The following is a 25,684-nucleotide window of genomic DNA, read 5'->3' as shown; positions in this document are numbered from 1 at the left end:
TTTTTAGGGATGGGTGTAACTTTTCGAGACGAATCTAATGATGGTAATTAATTGATGATTTGCTACAGTGATGCTACAGTAACCATCCTCTAATCGTGCGGTCAAAGGCCTCATTAGATTCGTCTCGCGATTTACACGGGGGTTGTGGAGGTGGTTTTGTAACTAGACTTCGTTTGCTACTCTAAATTTTGGGTCAAAGTTGCTACAGTAAAAACACGAAAACTAACCAAACACGGCCCTGACTTGCCGAGTTCCTTCTGACAAGAAAGGAACACAGAGCAGTATCTACAGCACGCACAGCGGCACGCTCCATGCATGCCAATGCCTCTGGAGACACGTCACTAGCAGCGGCACGCCACTACTACCGGAGGAGAGAGATGCGCGGGACTGGACTGGCCACGGGCTTGCCTTTCATGCGCCGCGACACCGGCCGGCCTCCCGACCGGTCCGTCGGTTGAGCAGGAGCGGCCGGATTCCTGCGGGAAACCTCGCGCGTATCGACCCGGCGGTGACTGGTAGTTGCAGCGGCGGCGCGGTACAGGTCCGAGGACATCCGCCGACGCCGGAGCTGCGGTTATCCGTTCAACGCGCTCCGGCTCTCCGCCAACTTGCAGGCAGCGGCGACTGCAGTTCCCTCCTGCGCATGTTCTGGCACTAGTTTTGACTCCCGGATCGAACGTGCGTAGAGTACGTCGCTAGCTCTTGGGAGCTGGCACGTTTTCTTACTGTAACCCAGCAGAGCTCTGACTCGCCTGATGGGGTGTTTACTTGGTGGACACGAGTACCTTTCTGATAAGCTGAACGCGGCAAGCTTCGGTGTTTCAGGAGGTCAGGTGCAGAGCCCCAGCACAAAGGTTAGGCTGTCTGGATTGCTAGCGGGTCATCATAAGCTAGGCTGACTGGTCCCTCGGCAGCATGCCAGATTTGTAACCAAAGATGCATGTATACACACCATGACCTACCCTTTGTTTAGATGTTTTCAAAATTCCAAAACTTTACAAGATTCTCCATCACATCAAGTCTTTGAACGCATGCATGAAATATTAAATGTAACTAAGACCTTGTTTAGTTCATTTTGCATTTTTTGAAGAAAATCTTCAACTTTTGAAGTATTAAATGTAGACTAATCACAAAACTAATTACAGATCTCGTCTCTAAACTACGAGACGAATCTAATGAGCCTAATTAATCCATCATTAGAGCAGGTTTACTGTAGCATTAATGTAGCAATTTAGTGCCTAATCACGTCCTAATTAGGCTCATTAGATTCGTCTCGCGATTTACAATCCATTTGTGTAATGCGATTTATTTTTCGACTACATTTAGTACACCATGCAAGCGATTTACAAAAATTTTGCATTTTGCGTTTTGGGATCTAAACAGGGCCTAAACAAAATAACTAATTACACAGTTTGTCTATAATTTGCAAGACGAATCTTTAGAGCCTAGCTAACTCATGGCGGAACAATAATTACTAAATACAAACGAAAGTGCTACAGTATTTTACATCAAAATTTTATGTATCTAAACAAGAGCCTAGCTAACATATAAAAATATGACTAAAGTATATTCGAAATGACAAATGAGACATGCCGCAGGTTAGGCCCGTTCCCAAACTTTTTCCTACATTACCCATCACATCGAATCTTCGAACACATGCATGGAGCATTAAATACAGTTGAAAAAAATAACTAATTATACAATTCAACTGATTGGCACGAGACGAATTTTTTAAGCATAATCTATTATCTTATTATTTAGTCAACAAACGGAGCCTCCACGTTCGCTCTCAAGGTTTAAAAATTCCCACGTTAATCGGAGAAAAGCAAAAAAATAAAAATTGCCCACCACTACCATTATGATAAATTAGCCTAAAATACCCCTGTACCTAACTAAAAATTATCCACCAATACCATTATAAAAAATTAAATACAAAATATCATTTAGCTATGTATCAATTAAAAACATATACTATTAATAAAAACTAAAGCTAAGAACAATCAATCAAAATAAAACGAAAATAAAAATAATTATATGCATAATATTATTAAAGCTCAACAAATCAAATTATTATTATAGGTAGATCATATTTGAATTGTTTTAACCAATAATAAAACATAATTTACGATAATCGGAGAAAATAAAAAAATTACCCACCACTGCCATTATGATAAAATTAGCTTAAAATATCCTGTGCCTAATTAAAAATCACCCACCAATGCTATTATAAAAAATTAAATATAAAATACTATTTAGCTATGTATCAGTTACAAACGTATACTATTAATAAAAACTTAAGCTAAGAACATTCAATTAAAATAAAACGAAAATAAGAATAATTATATGCATAATATTATTAAAGCTCAACAAGTCAAATTGTTATTATAGGTAGATCATATTTGAATTGTTTTAACCAATAATAAAACATAATTTACGATAATGAACATGATGATGTATGATAAAAAATAGTATAATATTTAAGTAAGGATACAACGACTTGCAAAATTTTGAATTTTCAATACTAGCCGCGCAAATACGCGAGCTATACACCTAGTTAGTCTATAATTAAATATTAATTATCAAATAAGTAACAACAAAAGTGTTACACTCTTCAGAATCCAAACTTTTTCGCAAACTAAACTCAGCCTTACTAGAATTATTCTGGAATTGGTGAATTTATTTACGACCTCAGGAGGGACCTTGCCTGTATTGGGTCTGAATTTGAGCTGGCTTTGTGGGCTTACTAAGACGTGAGGAGGCCCTGGGCCTTATAATGGGCCGGAAAAAATTTTCTACTCCTGCTCTCCCGTTCTCTTCTGTGTTATTTGAGCCTGCGCAGCAATTTGGCCCTGCTACTGCGACAGAGGAAGTGCAGACGGAGACAGTCAGACAGAGCATGTTGCCACTGCATGCAACTGGAAGATTCGAAACTACTGGTGGGTTTCTGATATGGGTTTGCAGAGGCTGGAGGAAAGCAGGTAAAATTAATCTGCATTGTGCAGTTCTTTTTTGAGTGTTCCTTTTGAGTTCTACAACGGACCAGGTAAACTGAAACAAGTATATGGATCATGTTTTTAGAAAAAAAAATTGTAGACTGTCAACCTGACAGCATCAAAGCAAAAGCAGTGACACTAACAAAGGTGACAGTATGACACTGTTAGCACTGCATTGACACGGCGGCATCAGTACCACGCAAATGCTTCAATGGAACTTTAGTCCCATACTAATCGATTTTTAGTTACTTTTAGTCATCAGATCCAAACTAGGGTGACTAAAATTTAGTCACCGTGAATGAGCCGAGAGCTTGGCGGCTATCTCTAGCGGTGCCCAGGCAGCCCACCACGCTTCGATCCCTGTCAGGGATGATCCAGGATTTATCCCCTGAGGGGTGCTGAGGCTAATGTGTGTGAGTGTAGGTGTGTGCGTGTGTGAGCCTTGTTAGGCGCGTCCCTAGAATTCTCGTCAGCCCACCCATGTTTGAGGGCATGGTCGACATGGGTGCCAACTAACGCCCTGTTCTGCTGGGCATTTATGGCTGGGCTAGAGCTGCTGCTCTTGCAGCCAGCCAAGCAGCCCGCAAATCGAACGTTTTGTTTAGATGCATTCAAAATTTCAAAACTTTACAAGATTCCTCATCACATCGAATCTTTGAACGCATGCATTAAGTATTAAATATAGCTAAATAAAATAATTAATTACACAGTTTGACTATAATTTGCGAGACAAATCTTTTGAGCCTAGTTAACCCATGACGGGACAATAATGACCAAATACAAACGAAAGTGCTACAATACATTACATCCAAAACTTATCGCATCTAAACAAGGCCTTGCATGATTTTTGAGTGCTCTGGTGCTGTAAAAAAAGTCACTGCTTTTAGTCATTTTGATTTTAGTCACTTGATCCAAACAGTCTTACTAGATCCCAAACGGTGCAGAGCAGTCTGCCCGTCTCAGTATGCACATAATGCTGCACATAAATTGCCAGCTTGATCAACATGCAGTGCTCAGGGCTCAGCGTCATCTCCATTTCTTGTCCGGATCAGTTTCAGATTGCAGGGTTGGAGCAGCCAATTCATCAGACCGTAAAAGTCTTGAAGGGGCAAACAAAGACGCTAAACAGCACGTTCTCTTAAGCTAAATCAGACGACACACGATCGAGCAGATGGTATCGCCCGGAACGCTCGATGGCGAGGCGAAGTGCCCCATCCGGGATCCGGCCATCCCCCATGCCATTGATGAACGCGAGCAGTATCACTTCGACCCGATTTCCCGTGAAACCAATTGAATGCAGGCAAATCCTCAGTTCATTCACTCCCCCCTTCTCCCCAATCCCGTGACCTGCATTTACTCGCCCGGCTCTGAATTCAATGCGGGCACTGCGTCGCGTCTCTCTGCCCCCTCTGACACTATAAAACCTGCGCCCTCTGCCACTCTTCCCATCCAGCTCCAGCCTCCAACGGCCGCGACACGACAACTCCCAGTATCCCACGCGCGCCATTCTGCCCGTGCGGCGATCGAGCTAGTTGCAATTTAAGCACGTTGCGAATGGCTCCGGCGGCGTGGTCGCCGATCATGGTCCTGGTGGCGGCGTTGGCCGTCGGCGCCCTGCTGCCGCCGCGCTGCCGCGGCGAGTTCACGGTGGTGGTGCCGGACACGTCGGCCGCGGCACTGGTGGACGCGCCGCAGACGGGGTTCTCGGACCGGGCGCGCACGGACCCGGCCGAGCAGCGCGCCGTGCAGGAGGTGATGGCGGCCACGGGCAACGGCTGGGCGTGGGGCATCCCGGACGTGTGCCGCGGCCGCTGGCACGGCATCGAGTGCGTGCCCGACCGCCACGGCGTCTACCACGTCGTCTCCCTCGCCTTCGGCGCGCTCTCCGACGACACGGCGTTCCCGGCCTGCGACGCGGCGGCCGCCACGCTCTCGCCCGCCGTGCTCGCGCTCCCGCACCTCCGCTCGCTCTTCTTCTACCGCTGCTTCACGGGCAACCCGCAGCCCATCGCGGGCCTGCTCGGCCGCCTCGGCCCCGCGTTCCAGTCCCTCGTGCTCCGCCAGAACGGCCACGTCGGCCCGATCCCCGCCGAGCTCGGGAACCTCAAGGCGCTGCGCGTGCTCGACCTCCACGGCAACCAGCTCACCACCGCCATCCCCGCCACCCTCCAGTCCCTGAGCCACCTCCAGATGCTCGACCTCAGCTACAACAGCCTCGCCGGCCCGGTGCCGCCGTTCAAGTTCCAGCGCCTCAGCATCCTGGACCTCAGCCACAACGCGCTCCAGGGCCCGGTGCCGGCGAGCCTCGGACAATGCCGGTCTCTGCTCAAGATTGACCTCAGCCAGAACGGCCTCGCAGGCACGATACCCGATGCGCTCGGCGACCTGCCAGAACTGATGCTGCTGGACCTCAGCCACAACGCGCTGTCCGGCCCGATCCCGGCCGCGCTCAGCCGGCTGTCGTCGCTGCGGTCGCTGATCCTCAGCGACAACCGGATGCAGTTCACGACGGTGCCCGGTGGCTTCTTCACCGGCCTCAAGGCGCTGACCACGCTGGTGCTCTCCGGAATGGGCCTGGCCGGCACGATCCCGGAGTCCATCGGGGAGCTGAGCGAGCTCCGGGTGCTGCGGCTGGACAGCAACCAGTTCACCGGCGTCATACCGGCGACCTTCCGGCGGCTGGAGAGGGCGAGCGAGCTCCGCGTCGACGGCAACAGGCTGGTGGGGCCGATACCGTTCGGCAAGGAGATGATGTGGCGGCTGGGCAAGAAGCTCCGCGTCGGCGGCAACGAAGGGCTGTGCTACGACACCAAGCAGGAAGGCCTCGAGGGCGTCGTCTCGCTTGCCGGCGTCTTGGACTGTGACAGCGTGAGGAGCCGCACCACGCAGCACCTGGTCTGGATCAATGGCACCGCCGGTGGCCGCCCCGGCGCCGTGGATGGCGTGGCCACATCGGTTGCTTCCGGCAGTCGTGACCCCGTTACGGCTCGGGTTGGGAGTTGGCTCGTGTTCGCGTCACTGCACCTTGCATGGTCCGCAGCCTTCCTGTTGTAGGTAGGCGGCGGGTTGCGCTGATCAGAGGAACTACGAGTTTTGGTGTAAAAAAGGGAATAGGCAGTTTGATCAGGACCGAGCGTGGTAAGGGGTGAACAAAAAAAATCTGTTTATATTCCTATTGGTTCAAAACTAGTCTATCAACCCATGCTCTGGGCTAATTAGAATTAATATAATAATTATAATAATAAAGTCAATAATTATAATTACCTATATCACATCCTTTTTCATCTATTAAATATTCTACCACATACTCTAAAATATCATTATCTAGTTATAATAGATTTTATTTTGCATCACATCTCCATATGTATATGATATATATTTAGTTGAACTATTTGTTTGTGAATTGGTACTCTTATCTCTTCCATAATACATGAATATATGGTGACATATATCATGTGTAGTATTTTTATATAAACAATGATATAAATAATATATTGATAATGATAAAAATAGTAGCTTAGAATTTTATATTGGTGCACTTTAATATTTTGTTATAATTATATAACTTAAATTTAGATTTAGGAGTAATTTAACTTGTAACAATAATAACATAATTGGATAATTTATATACAAATTTACGGTGTATTTATATTATTTTATAATGGAACAGGTGGGTAGTTTACTATAACTAGTCTATCAACCCGTGCTCACGCACGAGCTAATTATAATTAATATAAGAATGAGGTCAACAATTATAATTATCTATATCATGCCCTTTTTCATCTATTAAATGTTCTAACATATACTCTATAATGTATTTATCATTATCTAATTACAATATATTTTATTTTGCATCACACCTCCGTATGTATTCGATATATATTTTGTTGAACTATTTGTTTGTGAATTAGAATTCTTATCTCTTCCATCATATATAAACATATGGTGACATATATCGTGGGTTGTATTTTTATATAAATATATTAATAATGATACAAATAGTAATTTAGAATTTAATATTGATGCACTTTAATATTTTATTATAATTATATAATTTAAATTTAGATTTAGAAGTAATTTAACTTGTACTAATAATGACATTAGATAATTTATATGCAAATTTAGGGGGGTATTTGTATTATTTTTATAATGGCATAGGTGCGTAATTTACACAAAGATTAGGGGGTTACTTTAGATTTTTTTTATAATGGCAAAGTTTGGTAATTTAGATACATGTTTAGAGGGTTACTTTAGTCTATTTTATAATGGCAGAGGTGGGTAATTAGAGTTGTTGGATCGATTGCTGAATGTTTTTTATTTTTGTGAGAATTTATAGGATTTCTTTATTTTTTTATAGTGTTCACCTCTGATCCTAGGTGACTTCATGTGGAAGCTCTAAAGGAGTCTCCAATTAGTAATAGTAAAATGGCAGAGGTGGGTAATTAAAATATATGTTTAAGAGGTTACTTTAGTCTATTTTCATAATAGCAGAGTTGAGTAATTTATTAGAAAAGATAACAAATTTGATGGTTATTATAATTAGAGTTGTTGGATTGATGACCGGATATTTCTGATTTTTGTGACAATTTATAGGGATTCTCTATATTTTTAGATTGTCCAGATATGATCCTTGGTGGCTTCATGTGGAGGCTCGAACCTCCAATTAGTAATAGTAAGATAAAATTATCTAGTTTTTAACAAATTATTAGTTTTCGCACATTGGAGTTAGATCTAATGCACTCAAACGGAGTCTCCTAATTCACAAGCGCTCGCCAGGACGATCGGCAGCAATCGATTTCGGACATGCACATGCTGTCGGGATGATTTTTCCACCACTGAACTGCACGTGAGCTATTTTTTTTACCTATGCTGATTTTACCTTCGGTTCCTTTTTTTTAATTGGTGGTCACTTTGTTTCTTTACCATTTCATTTCACTCTCTTTAGTCATTCGTGGATCATTTAATCATTCGTAGATCGTTTGTGGTAACCTGTTCTGAAATTTTACAACACAAACTTTACATGCAACATAAAGTTTATAAGAAAAAAAAAGTTACGCACGTCAATTTTAGTCCCTGCACATAATGGACAACACCAATTTTATATCCCAAAACTATGAACAAAAGTTTAAATTAATTAGTATGTAAAAGTATGAGCAGAAAGAATATGGGAACAAGTGCATAAATTATGAATAGAGAGATATATGAATAAATTTTATAATGCAAGAACAAAAGTTATGAGCATAACTTATGAAAAAAAATATAAGCAAAATCATATGAAGATAACTTATGAACAAATATTATGAAAATAAATTTAGCATAAATTAAAAATAGAAAAAATCCAGAATTCAAAAGTTGGGACAAAAAAAACCACCAAGATTTTTTAAAGAAAGATATTCAAACAAAATTTGATAAAAAAATCTTGGAACAAAGGATTTCTATATATGAAAGGGCTGGCAAAAGACGCAAAGAGAGGTTGTTCACGTCGTCTGCGATTCCCGACTGTCGGATCGGCAGATCAAACGGTTAAATCATACGAGTTTTGGCTATTTTGTAAAAAGCCCTCAACCTTTTACGAAATTAACCCGCAGTCCGTCCTCCTCTCTTAGATAAATTTCCAAAGAAGTCCACAAAATTTTTCAAAATCAACTCGCAGTCCAACTTTCCCGGTTTAGGTAAGTATACAAAGAAAACCTTAATGTTTCACAAAATCAACACGACGTCCTACTCCTCTCATAGGAATTTTAAGGAAAACTCTAGGATTTTACCTAAATCAAACCACAGCGAATTCCATTCATTACCTCTACACGAGCAACATTATACGTACAATTTGAACACCAAAGCGCTCTAAAATCAAAAGTTATTCATCATAAAATTCGATAAAAAATTAAAAATCAACAACATTGTTATAGAGCAAATTTTAAAATTCAAAATCCTTTCGCAATTCGTCTGCACAAATGCTGCCTTCTATTTACTGAAAAATCAACCTGCATTTCAGAGAATTATTTTTGAAAAAAGAGCCTTGTCTTACGCAACTAACCTGTAACAATTTGAGATCCTATTTTTATAACGGAAAAAACGTATGAAACCGCACGAATACGCCATTTCTAATATTGACACTACTTTCATAGATTAAGTATTGCAACAATATATCCATCAGGCACATATCGATAAACCACATGAGACATTGATTTTTCAAACTACGGTACATCAAAAAATTGTTCACATCGCATGGGTCGCGCGCGAAGGCGCACGTCATTTACTAGCAGTAGACATAGCAGCTCCTGTGCATGAATCTCGACACTGCTGGCTTGGTGCAGCAGCCGCTTTCTCACCGTTGCATCTGCAAAGAATATGAGACAATAAACATGCTGCGCAGCACTCTGGAGGCTAAAGAAACACAGGGTGGGCTCCGCGAACCAGAGCCGAACGTCAATCGCTGGTTTGTAACCCAGCGAGCGAGTGTGGAATTGGATTCCGCCACAGAAACCTCCATTCTCTAGTGGCCGATGAGTGTCGGAGGCAAGCAACGCACCATATTTTTTGCACGTTAATGCTAGTGAAAGTGTCAGCCCATACGTCAGCCTCCGACCACTCTCTCACTCTCTCAAAGTCTTCCCGCGGTGGCGGATGTAGGATAACTGTTAGGGAAGCTTTCTTCCATCCATGGTTAAAAACTGTAGAGGAGCTTAGAGGGGTGGGATTCGGCAGGGTAGTAGGGGCTAGAGCCCTCTAGACCCAATGCTGGATGCCTGGATCCGCCCCAGCCACTTCTTTCTCCCTTTTGTTCTTTTAGTGAGAGATCATTCGAGCCGAATTTTTCTCCCACCGCACATTAGTTTGGTTGTTTTTTATACTGATCCATATTACTAAATTCGGACCTTCAGGCTGGCAGTTGCCCTCTATAGTTCTAAAAGAAGTAAGTTCGGACCTTATAACGTGTGTATCCGACTGAAAACAGCTTCCCCTAATTATTTTTTGTTTTATTTCTTTTAGTTGTATATACATAAATTGAAGTTGTATCATATTTTTGTTTTAAATATTTTACGAAATACAGTACATATGCATAGACGCACGCACACTCACTCCCTTCTATGAGTACACGCACGCAAGCAACTCTACTTTTATGAGCATCTCCGAGAGTCTGAGCATGTAGATTCTCAAGATTGAAGAAGTTACCACAGAGGAGCCTTGCTGTTGACGGGCATGTCGGCTACCACTCAAAGAGTACCAGCGCCAGTTAAATCTCCAAACAAATCCAAAAAAATATAAGCACACGCGCTGAGTTGAGAACTAGAATCCGAGTGGGAAGGTTCCACCACAACAAACCTTACCATCTCAACTACGCTCAGCTCGCCTATATTTTTATTTAAGGTGTGCAACTTCTTGTACTAGTATACATGATTTGTTCCAAGCATCTAACTTTTTAAATATTTCTCTTGCTTGTAGATAATGATGTTTTGCTCTAGGTATATAAACTTTTTCTCTCCATACCCGCATTTGCTTCATGTATGTAATTTTTGGTTTGATATGGACAATTTTTGTTGTTAAAGTTGTCATATTTTTTTCAGCAACAATTGTAGCTCTTAACGGGAACGATATAACCTAGACATATATAATTTTCTTGCGGATATGGAACATTTACTCCAGATTCATCCACCACTATATAGATAATTGTGGTCTTATGTTAAGATCTCATTCTACGAAAATAATGGTGGGATCTAATTTAGATGCTTGGTTTAGAAAATTATATTTTTATCTTAAAATTTATTTAAACAACTCCTTTTCCTTTTTTTTCCAAAATCTTTCCCTTTTTGCATGTTTATGCATTCCTAACCTTTTTTATGTAGATAATTTTTAAAGGTTGTTTGGATAAATTTTCTAATGAAGTTATGTAAATTGTTTGGATATTTTTTTCAAATGAAGAATAATTACAAAAAACTTTATTCATAATTCATTTAGTTACAAAACTAGTTAAACTAACTTCCTTAGAAAACTAATTTACATGATTTTTTCAATAAATCTTCTTTAAATATATTTTTGTTTCATTTTGCTCGCGGTTCTAGTAGCAATTGGTTTCAACAATCCAACTATCCAAGGGTACATAAAATCGATCTAGTATGTAAGATTGCACTTCTTACTCTCTTGGAGGTATTAGTAGATTATAAATTTTCTCAAAGCATGCACTTCTTACTCTCTTGGAGGTATTAGTAGATTATAAATTTTCTCAAAGCATGCTATAGCAACATTTACCGTCTTAGCTACTTAGTTCTACCAATCTTATTTACACCTCTGATGCTTCGAACTATCTACTGCTTTGTCCTACCAACGTATGTTAATTCGACTGCCTTAGCTACTTAGTTCAACTGGCTTGATGCGACTGCTGAAATAATTAAAAGAGTTGACCTTTGAGGAAGTTGATAATACATATATGCATATTGACATTTAATAATGATGAGCTCACCAACTATCGTGATATTTAGTCTGGGCTATTGGTGCCTATTTGATTTAGCATGTTGCCTATTTGATTTAGCCTGTCCACCAGTTCCATGTATAATACAAATAGGATGCACATATGAACTTAAGATTTATGAAGTGTATATGAATCTGCCATATGTTCCTTGGTGATATTTTTGTTTTCAGTTTCTCATTTTCTCTTTGATTATGAACAAGGAGACGCCAATGATTAAGAAATTATATATGATAGTGCTATGAAAATATATACATTTTGCAATTTGCAGGGGCTCTTATCTTCAGCTATATTATCTTCAGCTATATTCAACTAGTTGAATGTTCGTGCATTGCTACATGTGGCAAAAATTTTCATGAGAATTTTTTATTATAACTGAAGTGTTTTTTTTGTTAAAGACATCAGAGTAATTCAATATCAAATAAAAGACAGCAAATTTGTTTGTGCTCGTGCGTACTACGGCAAAAAATATTCCACCAAATTTATGCAAATTGATGCAGCTCACATCCTTTTTGAGGTCAGACATTTCCAATGATATGAAAATAAAGTTCGGAACTGAAGAAAAACGTCCTCATGCATTACCTGAATCACGCACGCATAAAGGAGGGTGGTGAATATTATGAACAATATCTTTCCAGCTAATTACCAAAACTGCTATCAATAGTTGGGAGTTGAGATTCAAGTGTCAAATACTTGTCCATGTTGGATTTAAACCCTAAGAGGAAAATATAAATGTTTATATGGATTAATGATGAAAACAGGCAGAAGCAAATGTGGTGCACTGGTGCCCTGTTGGGTATGCAGCGGATGCACCTTTTTTTTTTAAAACACTGGCGATCGAAAATTCCCCTGGCTGCCACTCCTCCAAAAGCTAATATTAGGTTGTCTATTTATTTTGAGCATAGAAGAAGGTACATTTGATATCACAAAAGACCTATGTGATGAGATAAGTACAATGATTTGCCGGTATTGGTGGAGTAACCAGGATGACAAGAGGAAAATGCATTGGATAAGCTGGAACAAGTTAAATGACCCAAAAGAAGAGGGGGGGGGGGGCTTGGGGTTGAGAGATATTCATACATTCAACCTGGCCATGCTTGCAAAACAAGGGTGGAGATTAATACATAACCATGATTCTCTATGTGCACGTGTGCTAAAGGCGAGATATTATACTAATGGGGATGTTTTAAAGGCAAATGCAGGCAGGAATATGTCATATACGTGGAGAAGTATTTTAAAGGGGATTGATGTGATGAAGAAAGGAATTATATGGCGTGTAGGAAATAGGAGCAGGATAAACATATGGTCTGATCCGTGGTTGCCGAGGGAGTGGTCAATAAAACCTATCACACCGAGGGGGCACAATGTTCTGGGGGTCGAGTAGAGGAATTGATCAACCCAATAACGGGTAGATGGGATGTGGACCTGATTCGACAAACATTCTGGCAGCAGGATGTTGATACTATTCTGTCCATCCTGGTGCACCAAGATCTAGATGATATAGTGGCATGGCACTTCGACAACAGAGGTATTTTCTCTGTCAAATCGGCTTACAGAGTTCAGAGGAACCATGAAAAAAGGAGCAGTAGGGGGGAGTTGCAACATCATCTAGTGGAGAATCTGTGTCTAATCTTCAATGGAAGAAGCTTTGGACACTTAAGTGTCCAGGTAAAATCAAGCACTTTATGTGGCGTTTTGCACACAACAGTTTGGCTCTGAGGCGAGTTTTAGAGTATAAGGGTATGGAATTGGACATACGATGTGTGGTCTGTAGCAGGATGATGGAGGATGGAGGACACCTTTTTTTTTTCAAATGCAAGAATGTACGAGCTGTATGGCAAGGAATGCAGCTAGAAGAGCACAGGAAGACCCTTGCTGAGAAGAGCTCACCCAAAGAGGTGATTCAGCACATACTACAATTGGAAGAGGGGGTACAAATGAACATAATTGTCTTGCTATGGCACTGGTGGAATGAGAGGAACAAAATCAGAGAAGGTGAAACAGGAAGGGATGTTCACGACCTGATATACCTGATCGGGAGATATGCAGAAGAGATCATACGCCTGGGCAATGGGGAAGTCGTGAACTTACCAAAGCCATTGCAGAGATGGCAGAAGCCGGTTGACAATTTCATCAAAATCAATTCAGATGGTGCTTTCTTGGCAGATACGGGAGAAGGAGGTTGGGGGTATGTGATCCGTGATGGTGAAGGAGAAGTAATCTCTGCTGGAGCTGGCAAGCTTTCGCACCTGAAAGACGCGCCCCAAGCTGAAATAAGAGCATGCATGCAGGGGGCAAAAGCAGCGGCTGACCTTGGTATGGGCAAAGTCATTTTGGAAACAGACTCATTGATTCTGGTGCGAGCCATGATGGATAATTCGTACCGGCTAGCTTTGATAGGAGGTTCTATTCTTGAGCTACAAAACTTCATTGCGGATAATTTTATTTGTAGTAAGGTTGTTTATGTTCCTAGAATTTGTAACAAAGCTGCTCATGCAATTGCGGAGTTGGGTCGTATGTGTCCTCAGGAGATCGACCTTGCATGGAATGGTCTTCCAAACTGTATTGTCGGATATAGCACGTCCCCTCTTATTTTGACTATATGAGATCCGCACTTTGACACCTGAAATTTCGTTACGAGTAGATACTTCCGCAGGAGCATAATTGATTTTCTGGTTAAATACATTACAAGATGTTTTTCCATACTTTCCGCATTCAGTTCTAGCTATTTCCGCACCCCCTAATCGACCAGAACAACAAATACGTATCCCCTCCACCCCTTTTGGCATTATTAAAGGAATATCCTTTCAGGGCAAGGTTGGAGTAGTAGGCAAATACAATTTCTTTTGTTGCATGCGGACCTCTGTTTAGTTTCATCCAAGCTTCATCCTGGTCATGGATAGATCACCCAAGTTCGGGTCCGTAAGCAGTGACAATCACCCTATGAAGACTCGCTTTCGCTATGGCTCCGGTGGGTTCCATTCCCTTAACCAAGCCACTGCCTATGAGGCGGTACACAACAGCCGAGAGGTCGTGGAGGTCCCATCTCTTAGCGGGCCAGCGACAACGCTGAGCCAATAAGTTAATGGAAAGCTCTTTTCCTCGCAAAAAAAAGAAGAAGAAGGTACATTTGAATATTTGATCAAGGAGTTGCACAATCTCGCAATTAGAGTTCTGGAGCCAAAGACCAGAAGCATTCATGGGCTCACGTATGCGCCTAAGGCTAGTCTCAATGCACAGTGCCATCACACGGTTACTAAGAGAGACATGTCAGCTTGACACTGCCATGACACTACCTCTCTCAGTGCATAGTGTCATTACACAGTTTCATAGACATATTACATTATTAAATTATTCAATGGTGGTGTGATCAAATGTGACATGTGAATTATGTAATCATTTGTAAAACAACATACTAGGATATATATATATATATATATATATATATATATATATATATATATATGGTTCATTTAACTTTAATGTCATATCCGATCCGTACAATATTTCAAACTCAAGGTAGCGAACAGGGAGAGAGAAAAAGGCATTGCTGCCACAGCATTCACACGGTATGCAACAAGCCAACATCATTCACACGGTATAGATCAACAAGCCAACATCATTCCCAGTGCAAGCATGCACGCGACTACGCGAGCGCGGCGGCGGGAGATTTGGGATCGTGAGCGCAGAGTGCGGGAGCGGCGAATGGGTTCGCGCGCGGGAGAGGCAGGGGAGGGGGTTGAGCGCGGGAGCGGCGGAGGAATTTGGGCGCGGGAGGTACGGCGGCGGAGTGGGGAGCACCGGATCTCGGATGAAGCGAAGACGCGGATTTGGTGACTGAGCCTGGCGATGCTGCATCCGTCGTCCAAATCAATCCAAGGGCTCCCATCACAGCAGCTCGTTTTGAGGAATGTTGAGTACTCTATCCTGCTTGTGATGAGTGAATTGTCAACCGTGCGGTGTGATCGTGCGCTTGGTCTTTGGATTACAGGTACACGGGCGTCGAGTGTCGACGGGGAGCTGCCGTGGAGGTGCTGTGGTCGATGGACCGTGCGGTGGACAGCGGTGAAGGGCAGCCGGGACCGGAGCTCGGACCGGGCGGCAGCTGTGGCGTCCACTCCTGAATCGAGAGCGCAAGCGGCGACGGAATGCGGGTTTCTTGGTTTGTGCCACAAAACCAAGGAGGCGGACGGCGGTTGAAGACGCCGAGTCGTGGAGGCACGGGCGTCGGTCTCGGAACTGACGGAGGCGACGGGCGTCGACGGCGTCTAGGGCCTCGCTGCGGGCGAGGAGGTGACGGGCGTCGGGCGGCGTCTAGGGCCGTCAGAAGGCCGAGGCGGGAACGACGTCTAGGGCCACGGCGTGGAGGCGGGAATCTTCCCGCGCGTGAGGTTGTCGCGGTTTTCTCAAAACCGGCCATCTACCCGGGTTTCGCGGACCCTCCAAAACCGCGGACTGGGTCTTCATCAAGACGGCGGCATCGCGGAGAAGACTTCGTTTCGAAGAAAGAACCTCGGCCGTCGGATGAGATCATGTACAGGGGGTGCTGCAGGCCAACCGGTCTGACCGGTCCAACGCACCGGTCTGACCGGTCCCGCGGGTATAAATACCCCTTCACTTGTGTTAGGTCAAGTGCGGCTTTTAGAACTTGTCCGTGAATTCTCTGTTTCCCCAGGCCGCCGCCCCTGCGTCTCCCTCCCTCTGTTCCTCTCGTTTGAGTTGATTTTGTCCATGGATTGTTGAAACCTTTTAAGGGATTTGATTGGGAAAGGAGACCCTATTCTCCTTGTGCCCTCTGGGTTTTTGAATCAACTCAATTCCCTGGTTTTTGTGCCCGTTTGTGATGAATTTCGGTTTCGTTTTTGGTGCACACGATTGCGATGGTTCCACGAGTTCTTTGATGTGATTCCTGTGCTTCTAGCCCTGTTCTAAACCCTCTGGAATCACTAGCTCGTTCGGATTCGATTTCTTGAGTTCTATAAAAAACCCCATCCCTTTTGATCTCCTCCATAATTATCAAGATTCGTTGATCTTTAGGACGAGATCTTTTGGGGATATGTTCACGGGGTAGGGGCGAAGCTATCCCCCAAGTTTTATCGATTTTCGTGGTCGTTTGGTTGAGATTCTTCATTTGAATCCAAGTTTTCGGGGGTTTCTGGGTGCCACCGGTCAGACCGGTAGGCAAGACCGGTCAGACCGGTCCAGTGTACCGGTCAGACCGGTCCAGGCAGATCAGGTCGGCTGTTTTTCCGAGCCGCTTCCAATTTGCTTCGTGGGTTCGCTCGCTCGTTCGAGGCCTTTTGTGTTGGTTTAGCTTTTCAATAGCTATTCCAAAACTTGGTCAGAACGCTTGAGGGTTTGGGAGATTTTGGAATATAGGCCGACGATTTGAATTTCGAAGAAATTTTGATCGGCTCCCATTCACCCCCCTCTGGTCGCCGGCTTCGGTCCCACACGTTTTCACCCAGGCAACAATTCTTTTTACCGCACGCGGGAACGGGGAGGACTTGGCGCGCACCGACTCCGCTTCTCCCGTGCTGCGCTGTTCTTGGTGCCGCCCAGGGACTCCTCTTCTCCCGCACCTCGCTGCTCTGGCGCTGCCCCTGAAGGAGGCGGAGACACGCGGCAGAGTCTATCTGCGGCACCACGCGGAGGAAAGGAAGAACGGCCGGCCACTCCGCCACGGCGACGCCGCGCAGAAGAAGGAGAGGGAGGGGCTGCAACGGAGGAGAGGGATAAGTGCCTCTGCGTCGTTTCCCCATGAATCCGCATCGACTCTTTCGCCTCTCGGGAACCCAGGTCAGTTCCATCTCGTTCTTTGCTTTTCTTGTCCATACTATACGACTGTTATTCAGACATCATATTGATCTGCAATTAATTGAATTGAGATGCCAATTAGTTCAGATTCCCATGGACTTTATATTTTTGTGACAGAATTAACTACAACAGATTCACCTATCGATAATCTGAAAGGCAATTGCAGAATTTGTGCATATATCTGATAAGAGCATACCTGAGGTTGGTTTGAGGTTTAAAAATCCAGAAGAGGATTGGGCATTTTGGCTGGCATATGGGGGTCATAAAGGCTTTGATGTGAGGAAAAGATATACAAATTTGAGCAAATTTGATGGAAAAGTGACTTCGTGCAGATATGTTTGTGCTAATGAGGGTCATCGGAGAAAAGGTCTTAAAGAGCATGTGACCAAGTGTTTTAGAGCAGAAACAAGAATAGATTGCAAAGCTCGGATGACTCTCACATTGGACCGAGGGGAAGGAAATTATGAAGTCACTGATGTTGTGCTTGAGCACAACCACCTACTTCAATTGCCAGAGACTTGCCACTTAATGGCGTCACAAAGGAAAATTTCAGAATTGCAAGCTTTTGAAATTGAAACAGCCGATGATTCTGGAATTAGGCCAAAAAAACTGCACATGAGTTATCATGTCGTCAAGTTGGTGAACCATTTAACCTTGTCTACACTTGTCGTGATCGTAAAAATTATTTGTAAAGCAAGAGACAGAGAGAATTAGCCTTTGGGCAAGCTGGAAGTATGTTAAAGTATTTTCATGATAAAATTGCAGAGAACCCAGCATTCCAATATGCTTTGCAGCTAGATTGTGAGGAGCATATAACCAATATATTCTAGGCTGTTGCTAAAATGATCCTTGATTATGCACATTTTGGTGATGTTGTCACATTTGACACTACTTTTGGCACAAACAAAGAGTATAGGCCATTTGGTGTTTTTCTTGGACTCAATCAGTTTAGGGAGACAACTATCTTTGGTGGTGTGCTTCTATTTGATGAAACTGAAGTGTCATTTACATGGCTGTTTGAGACTTTTTTAGCTGCTCATAATGGTAAGCAACCTACAACTATCTACACAGATCAAGATGCAGCAATGGGAAAAGCTGTAAAGATAGTATTCACAGAATCATATCATGGTTTGTGTACCTTTCACATAATGCAGAATGCTGTCAAGCATTTGTCTCCAATGAAGAACAAAGAGGAAAATAAAGTTGGAGAAGAAGATAAAGTTGAAGAAGAAGATACAATTGAAGAACAAGATGAATCTCATATTCTTGCTGATTTTAGTGCTTGTATGTATGCTTTTGAGGACAAGACCGAATTTCAAGAAGCATTTGACGTTATGAGATCTAAAGTGCATAAGCAAACTTGGCTAGATAGTATCTACAAGTTGAGAGAAAATTGGGCTGAATGTTATATGAGAGATGTGTTCAGCTTGGGAGTGAGAAGTACACAGCTAAATGAGAGCTTCAATAATGCAATGAAGAAGCATTTGAAATCAGATTTTGATATTGTTCGATTTTTGAAACATTTTGAGAGGACAGTGCAAGAAAAGAGACAACAAGAAGTGCAATCTGAATATGACTCAAGGAAGAAGCAGCCAAGAAGACTAATGAGTACACCTATGTTAGTTCAAGCAAGCCAAGTATATACTCATGTAATTTTTGAAGCTTTCCAAAGTGAATATGAAAGATCAATGGCTGCATGTGCTAGAGTTCTAGAAGAAGATAACAAATATGTCGTTGCTATTGGGCGTCTTCATGGTGATTTAAGTTATGAGGAGGAACGCATAGTGATTGGTGATCCTTTGACCCAAAAAGTTTCTTGCAATTGTGGAATGTTCAATAGGACAGGAATATTATGTGCACATGGTCTTAAAGTTCTTGATTTGATGAATATAAAGATACTACCCACACATTATATCCTAAAGAGATGGACTAGAGAAGCACGCAATGGAAGTATACAGGATAAGCAAGGAAGAAATGTGGTAGAAAATTCAAAACGGGAAGCCCAACTTCGATACAAGTTTTTGTCTCATAAATTTCACAATTTGGCGGATAAAGCAGCCAAAGTGCAAGAATGTTGTGTGCTGTTAGAAAATGCACTTGATTGTCTTAGTATTCAGCTAGAGGAAAAACTCAATGTATCTACTATTGTTATGAATGAACCATGCAAGAATCAAGAAAATATTGATCCTAATGTACAACAAAGGGACAGCATGCTTAGTGCTGCAAAGCTGAAGAAAAAAGAGGTCCAGTCAAAGAATTCAAGGCGGAAGAAAACTTGGCTCGATAAGTTATGCAAAGGGGGGAAGCACAAGGCAACCAAACCTGCTGCACCAACAAAAAAGGAGCAAAGGTATGTCCAATGCAATCCGAACTAATGATGATGCACCAACAAAAAAGGGAGCAAAAGTCTAGTCATTTTTTACCAAACTAATTAGTTTAATTTGCTGCAGCAACACAAGAAAAATGATGATGCGCAGCCGCTAGTAGAAGTGGACAAGGGTGCCAACCACAGAGGAGCAAATATGGAGCTTCAAGAGTACAATGCCATTGCCAACTTTACTCAGATCTTGACAACTCCAATTTGTGATGTCAACAATCTTCTTGACCAAGATCTATTCTTCTAGTATTTGCAAGATGGTTAGAGGGTTAACTATAGCATTTTGTGGCACAGCTATAGTATTTTGGACAGGCTAATTATAGTATTTTGGGGCCTAATTGTATAAGTGAAATGGCCTACCTTATAGTGGTTGTATAGCACTTGTTGCTTCAAATTAGACTTGTCTAATGCTATGTATGCGTCTGGTGCTTTGGAATTAGAGACTTGTTGCTCCAAATTATTAATTATTAATCTGGTGACTTGTAAAAATTAGCAATTGTTGGATCATGCTTGAGTTTCTACTGTTATCATAGTGATAAGTTTCTGCTGCTTGTGATGGTTCAGTGCTGCCAATTCAATGGATGCAGGAGGTAAGGCTCAGTGTGACTTGCCTAAGGTAAGTCACTGAATCTGTGTCCGCGAAGAACACCCTCGGTGCTGGGGTCATCTCCATGTCATGCGTTTGAGAACCGCGCCACCAGCGGGTCATCTTGATGACCCTGATTTCTTCTCTCTTCTTAATTTGCATGCTAAATCAGCAATTTTGCTAATGTGTCACAATTATTAATGCAGATGACACCCTCATGACCCAGCACTGAGACTGGCCTAACAACCCGGAATGCCGCACGACGAGGACCGCTCTTGTAGACTAGCAGTCTTGGCGCTCTCTTTATAAGATCAACTGGCGTATGGTTCAGAACTGAAGTCTGCTTCCTGCCGCAGCTTTGCACATGGGGATGGGATCCGGTGGGTGATCCCGTCATCCGGATGCAATCTCCATTGCCATCAATGCGCAGGCTTGATGCTTCGACATCGTTTGACTTTCCATCAATGCTCAATCACATTGCCTTGGTTCGTAAAAGGGTTTACAGGCAGAGCGCGACACGACAATTTGCCTTGTCTGGTATAGAAAACGGAGCCGTTCCTCTAGTCTCTAGAGCTACTACTGTCAATCCACGGTGGTCAGGTCAGAAGATTCCTTGGTTCTTCACTTCAGCAGCATCGAATCGATACCTTACCACAAGCCAGAGCATAACCGCTGTCGCTAACCACCCCCGTGGCTGCGCCTCCTTAACCAAAAAAAAAAAACCCTGCTCCGTGTGCCTACCCGCAAGATTTGTTGTTTACTCCAAACAAGTTAGCGTACCAACCATAAAGAATGAACAGCAGAGGACAGAGCAGGACAGACAGGAGGAAGGAGAGTGGTAACAGCCAAAGGCGAAGGAAGCGGCAAAAGCTACGGCTGAACGGACGAAATCGACCGGGATCCAATGACCGGACGGGGCAAGGAAGCTTTCCGTCCCGGCAGCAAGAATCAAGATCCACCATCTCGCAGTAGCAGTAGCTGCTGACAGGCTGACCGACCGGCACGGCAGCGACCAGCGAGCTGCGAGTGATGAAGCCTCCACTCGATCCCCCAATCTCCTCGCCGCCAATCAAATCTTGCCGCCACTCCTCGCCCCAATCGACTGGCTGCCCGGCCCGGGCCTAAACAAAAAGCTACTAGCCGGCAGCGGCAACCACCACCTGGTCACCACCTCACCACCCCACGCCATTACCTGCCCCGCCTCCACTCCCGCTGCTGCGCCGGGACGTCACCACCCACTCGGCACCCCGGCAAAGCGAGGGGAGCCGAGCGAGGCGCGTCGCGTGTTCCTGGCTTCGTCCTCACGTGCCGTGGCGCCTCCGCTTCCTCCTCCCCAGGCCGTACCCGCTCCTGTTCCCCCACCGAGCGAGCCGGCGGCGGCGTGTCGGTCAGGGGAGCGATGCAGCACGAAGCGTGGCGGCCTGGCGCTGAGCCTGCCGGGGCGGCGGCGGGGGCGGGCCCTGCGCCCACCACCGTCGACGAGGCGTCCATGGAGCGCAGCAAAAGCTTCGTCAAGGCGCTCCAGGTACCCGCCCTGATCCGACACGATCCTGATTTTTCACCAATCCATTTCTCTCTCTCTCTCTCTCTCTCTCTCTCTCTCTCTCTCTCTCTCTCTCTCTCTCTCTCTCGTTCGGATTGGTGTTTCAAAGATCTGGGTTCCTCGGGAGCCCTGGCTGCTGCCCCGCCGGTCCTTGCTTGGTTTGGTGCTTACGATCGCTGCCCGTGACATGATTGCAGGAGCTCAAGAACCTGCGGCCGCAGCTCTACTCGGCCTCGGAGTACTGCGAGAAGTCCTACCTCCACAGCGAGCAGAAGCAAATGTAAGACTAGATTCCTCTTGTCCCGTAGCCCCGGAATTCCCACCGCCGTGCAATTGTTGAAAGCAACTCAAGTTTTCTCCGCAATAAATTCATATCAATGGCTTATAGCTAGTAGTTTTTTTTTCTGGAAAGATATGTCAGTGGCTAGTAGTACCGGATAACAGTTTTACCTGTTGCTTCTAGCCCACAATGGTCTCCTGATCCTTCTAGCTATTTTCTTAATCTTCTCATTTGGTATTACAAGTATACGAACAGTAGGTTTTAATGAAGCATTAGTTCGGGAATTCAGGACATCTGCGCAAAGTGCGGCAATTGCCTCAGGGGGAAGTTTGTGGAGATTTAACTTTGAGACATCAATACGAGAAAAATAATTGTATCGGGCTGATTGGTTATGCAGAAGGTAAATTTTGTAGTTTTCTAGTGAGGGATTGGTTATTTCAGTCTCCTTTGGAGATTCTGAATTCTGCACTACACGTACTTCCACATATTCCATGGAATTGCAGCGTAATGGATGTGTGCGTATGAGTACCTGACTTCCCTGCAAAAGTGGTTTATTGAAGAACACAAGGGCACTGCAAGTTTCTGCTAGTCTTTGGTGCTGTCACCGGGGTCCTCCTGGTCCAGTTCAGTGTTGATTAAACTAAGAACTTTCTGCAAAGTAATGAGCGTGCTGCAGTAGAACATGTCGAGTGAGGAACTCTCTCATCCATTTTCCCGTGCTTCTTGATATCAGGGTGCTGGACAACTTAAAAGATTACGCTGTCAGGGCCCTGGTCAATGCTGTCGACCACCTTGGCACAGTTGCTTACAAATTGACAGACCTGTACGAACAGCAGGCTTCAGAAATCTCAACCCTCGAGTTGAAAGTAGCATGCTTGAACCAGGTACTCCTGCTGCCATAATGCAGGGATTTTGTTCTTATAGTGCAATACATGAGTAAAGCTGAATTTTTCATGGTCCAATTCTAGCAAGTCCTTACTTGCCAAACTTACACGGATAAAGAAGGCCTTAGGCAACAGCAGATGACGGGGGCTGCCAGAAGACTCCACAAACATTACATCGTACCATGTAAGCGTTTGTAGAATAAACATGCAATTCTGGAGTGAAGGAAATGATAAATGCCTAGCTAACCTTTTGACTTTCTCTCCGAGCTAGATGCGGGAAATAAAAGAATGCAAGCTTTTTCCGAGATGCAAGGCAATGCTGATTTTGACACAACACCAAGACCTTATTCCTCAGGTTCAACTTCTTGCTTCTGTGGTTTCTCTTTTCTTTGTTGGACGGCCGGTTCTCCAACCTTTTTTTGCGAGACCTGTGCTCGGCCTTGTACAGCGCTACCTTTGTTTGTTTTGCCCGTCGGGCACCCTTCTTTTTAATATAGCGGGCAGCTCTCCTGCCGGTTCGTTTCAAAAAAAAAAACTTCTTGCTTCTGTGCAAACATTTGAAATTATGGTATTAAGAACTTTGTGTACTGAAAATGATTCCCCCTGCAGCAAAGACCCTTCAGTGGCATTTGGTTTCGGAGAAGAACTCCAAGACCAATAGACCAGATCAGTCTGAATTCGCGTAAGCCATTCATGTCTCTGGTTCAGTTTTGCCAAATGGGGCATTTGCTCTGCTAACTTCATCCTGTGTGGCATTGTTGTTATCTGCTTTCTGCAGCCTAGGAGAAACAAAAACCACTAAGCCTTCATCAAGTGGCTTTCGAATGCTAGGTATTTAATTGCTTATATTGGCGTTAGTTTATCGTCATTTGGGACACTTTGAGCCTATATGCAATCTGAAACTGCTTATGTTTCAGGCAAGGAATCATCTGCATCTCTCTTGTCCAAACATGTGCAGTCCAACATGACCAGCTTGGATATTGTTAGTGTCGGCGTGAAGGTAAACCTTAACCACAATATGATAGAACATCCAGACTGATTTTCGATTGTTTATATAAAAAATATGATGGAAACATGTGGTTCAAGATTAAAGCTTACATTTATTTGATGATGCACTAGTTGCAAATTGCCATCATGGATGATATACTATTTTTATGTACTCCCAGGTTAAATCAGTCTATTTCCCCCATAATGAAAGTTTCTTTTCTGTTGAACTATGTTGTACTGATGATGCAATAGTTGCAAATGGTTATCATAGAGGATATACTATTTTCATGTACTCTCATGTTAAATCAGTCTATTTCCCACATAATGAAAGTTTCTCTTCTATCTATTATCTTATTATTTGGTCAACAAACGAAGCCTCTACGTTCGCTCTCAAGGTCTAGAAATTCCCACGTTAATCGGAGAAATATAGAAAAATAAAAATTACCCACCACTGCCATTATAATAAAAATTAGCCTAAAATACCCCTGTGCCTAATTAAAAATCACCCACCATTACAATTATGATAAAAATTAGTCTAAAATACCCATGTGCCTAATTAAAAATCACCCACCAATATCATTATGATAAAAATTAGCCTAAAATACCCCTGTGCCTAATTAAAAATCACCCGCCAATGCCATTATGAAAAATTAAATATAAAATACCAATTAGTTATGTATCATTTACAAATAAATACTATTAATAAAAACAAAAGCTAACAACAATCAATCAAAATAAAATGAAAATAAGAATAATTATATGTATAATATTATTAAAGCTCAGCAAATCAAATTGTTATTACAGGTAGATCATATTTGAATTGTTTTAACCAACAATAAGATATAATTTATAATAATGAACAGGGTGATGTATGGTAAAAAAATAGTATAATCTTTAAGTAAGGATACAATAATATGCGAATTTTTTGAATTTTCAATATTAGCCGCGCAAATGTGCAGGCTGTACGCCTAATTGTACTTATACATTGAAACGTCCAATTTGCATTTTCAGGATCAGCCCAAGACAAGGCATTTGTCATCATTCAGTTCTTTTGACAACCCAAGGCATTTGTCATCCTTCAGTTCTTTTGACAACCCAAGAGGGCGTCAAATCCAGAAGGCTCCACTTCGCACAAAAAGTATGTTAGCTGCTTTCTTTGTTAAGCACAGATCAGCAAAAATGAAAAATGTCTCTGTTCGTTGATCAACTACAAGCCTGCAGTTTGCTACAGCCATACCAATATGGAAGTGTTAAGGACATGGAAGAAACTATGTATACATGTTGTAGATTGTATTTGGATCTTGTATATTAGTGCTCAAGTGATAAACCTTTTCTGATATCCTATCAGTCTCGCTTAATGTCATCTTGCTGATGACCTAAATGTAATGATTTATATGGATATACAATAATAGTTCTATGCCCTACTGTCATTTCACTTTCCAGAAATTTAGAGTGTAACTGGAATTTGAAAGGAGATTCTTTTGTGCGAGAAATAAAAGGTGCATGGCTCATCTGATTAGTTGAATCCAGTATGTTATGTCCCGGAGTTGGCTCAAGTGTAAAATGCACGCTCGGTAGTGAATAATGTAAGGAACTAATAATGTAATACAAAGTGTGCAGATCATTGAGATTTCTAAAAATTTACCCCCTTTTATCTAAGTGAAGTTCTGGCTATATGCGTTATGCTACATAGAACTTTTATACACTATTTTCTTTCCTTATATGTTCAGTGTCTTCAAGGTGTCACCTA

General features: G+C 43.0%; 3 protein-coding genes across 4 annotated transcripts; all 3 read left to right on the top strand.

Moving 5' to 3' along the window:
• Nucleotides 1-4,446: 4,446 nt before the first annotated feature.
• Nucleotides 4,447-6,179, top strand: LOC120676148 (protein TOO MANY MOUTHS-like). Its single transcript, XM_039957372.1, has one exon. The coding sequence runs from the start codon at nucleotides 4,548-4,550 to the stop codon at nucleotides 6,045-6,047; it is 1,500 nt and encodes a 499-aa protein (XP_039813306.1). The 5' UTR covers nucleotides 4,447-4,547; the 3' UTR covers nucleotides 6,048-6,179.
• A 10,757-nt stretch (nucleotides 6,180-16,936) lies between these two features.
• Nucleotides 16,937-20,150, top strand: LOC120671899 (protein FAR1-RELATED SEQUENCE 5-like). 2 transcript variants are annotated; one of them, XM_039952159.1, is made up of 3 exons: nucleotides 16,937-17,259; nucleotides 17,395-19,627; nucleotides 19,728-20,150. In XM_039952159.1, exons 2-3 carry the CDS (start codon nucleotides 18,120-18,122, stop codon nucleotides 19,759-19,761), a joined length of 1,542 nt encoding a protein of 513 aa, XP_039808093.1. In that variant the 5' UTR covers nucleotides 16,937-17,259; nucleotides 17,395-18,119; the 3' UTR covers nucleotides 19,762-20,150. The 2 variants fall into 2 exon arrangements, with proteins under 2 accessions (XP_039808093.1, XP_039808094.1); XM_039952160.1 differs by having other exon boundaries at nucleotides 16,937-19,627.
• Nucleotides 20,151-21,388: 1,238 nt separating this feature from the next.
• LOC120675712 (probable protein ABIL1) lies at nucleotides 21,389-25,453 on the top strand. Its single transcript, XM_039956916.1, has 9 exons — nucleotides 21,389-21,765; nucleotides 21,981-22,063; nucleotides 22,797-22,947; nucleotides 23,032-23,131; nucleotides 23,219-23,302; nucleotides 23,557-23,629; nucleotides 23,726-23,778; nucleotides 23,865-23,947; nucleotides 24,946-25,453. The coding sequence occupies exons 1-9, from the start codon at nucleotides 21,640-21,642 to the stop codon at nucleotides 25,135-25,137; spliced, it is 945 nt and encodes a 314-aa protein (XP_039812850.1). The 5' UTR covers nucleotides 21,389-21,639; the 3' UTR covers nucleotides 25,138-25,453.
• The last annotated feature ends 231 nt before the right edge of the window (nucleotides 25,454-25,684 follow it).

Source organism: Panicum virgatum, chromosome 5N (genome assembly GCF_016808335.1).
Source record: "Panicum virgatum strain AP13 chromosome 5N, P.virgatum_v5, whole genome shotgun sequence".
Taxonomy (NCBI): domain Eukaryota; kingdom Viridiplantae; phylum Streptophyta; class Magnoliopsida; order Poales; family Poaceae; genus Panicum; species Panicum virgatum.
This window is presented reverse-complemented; position numbering and strand designations above follow the sequence as displayed.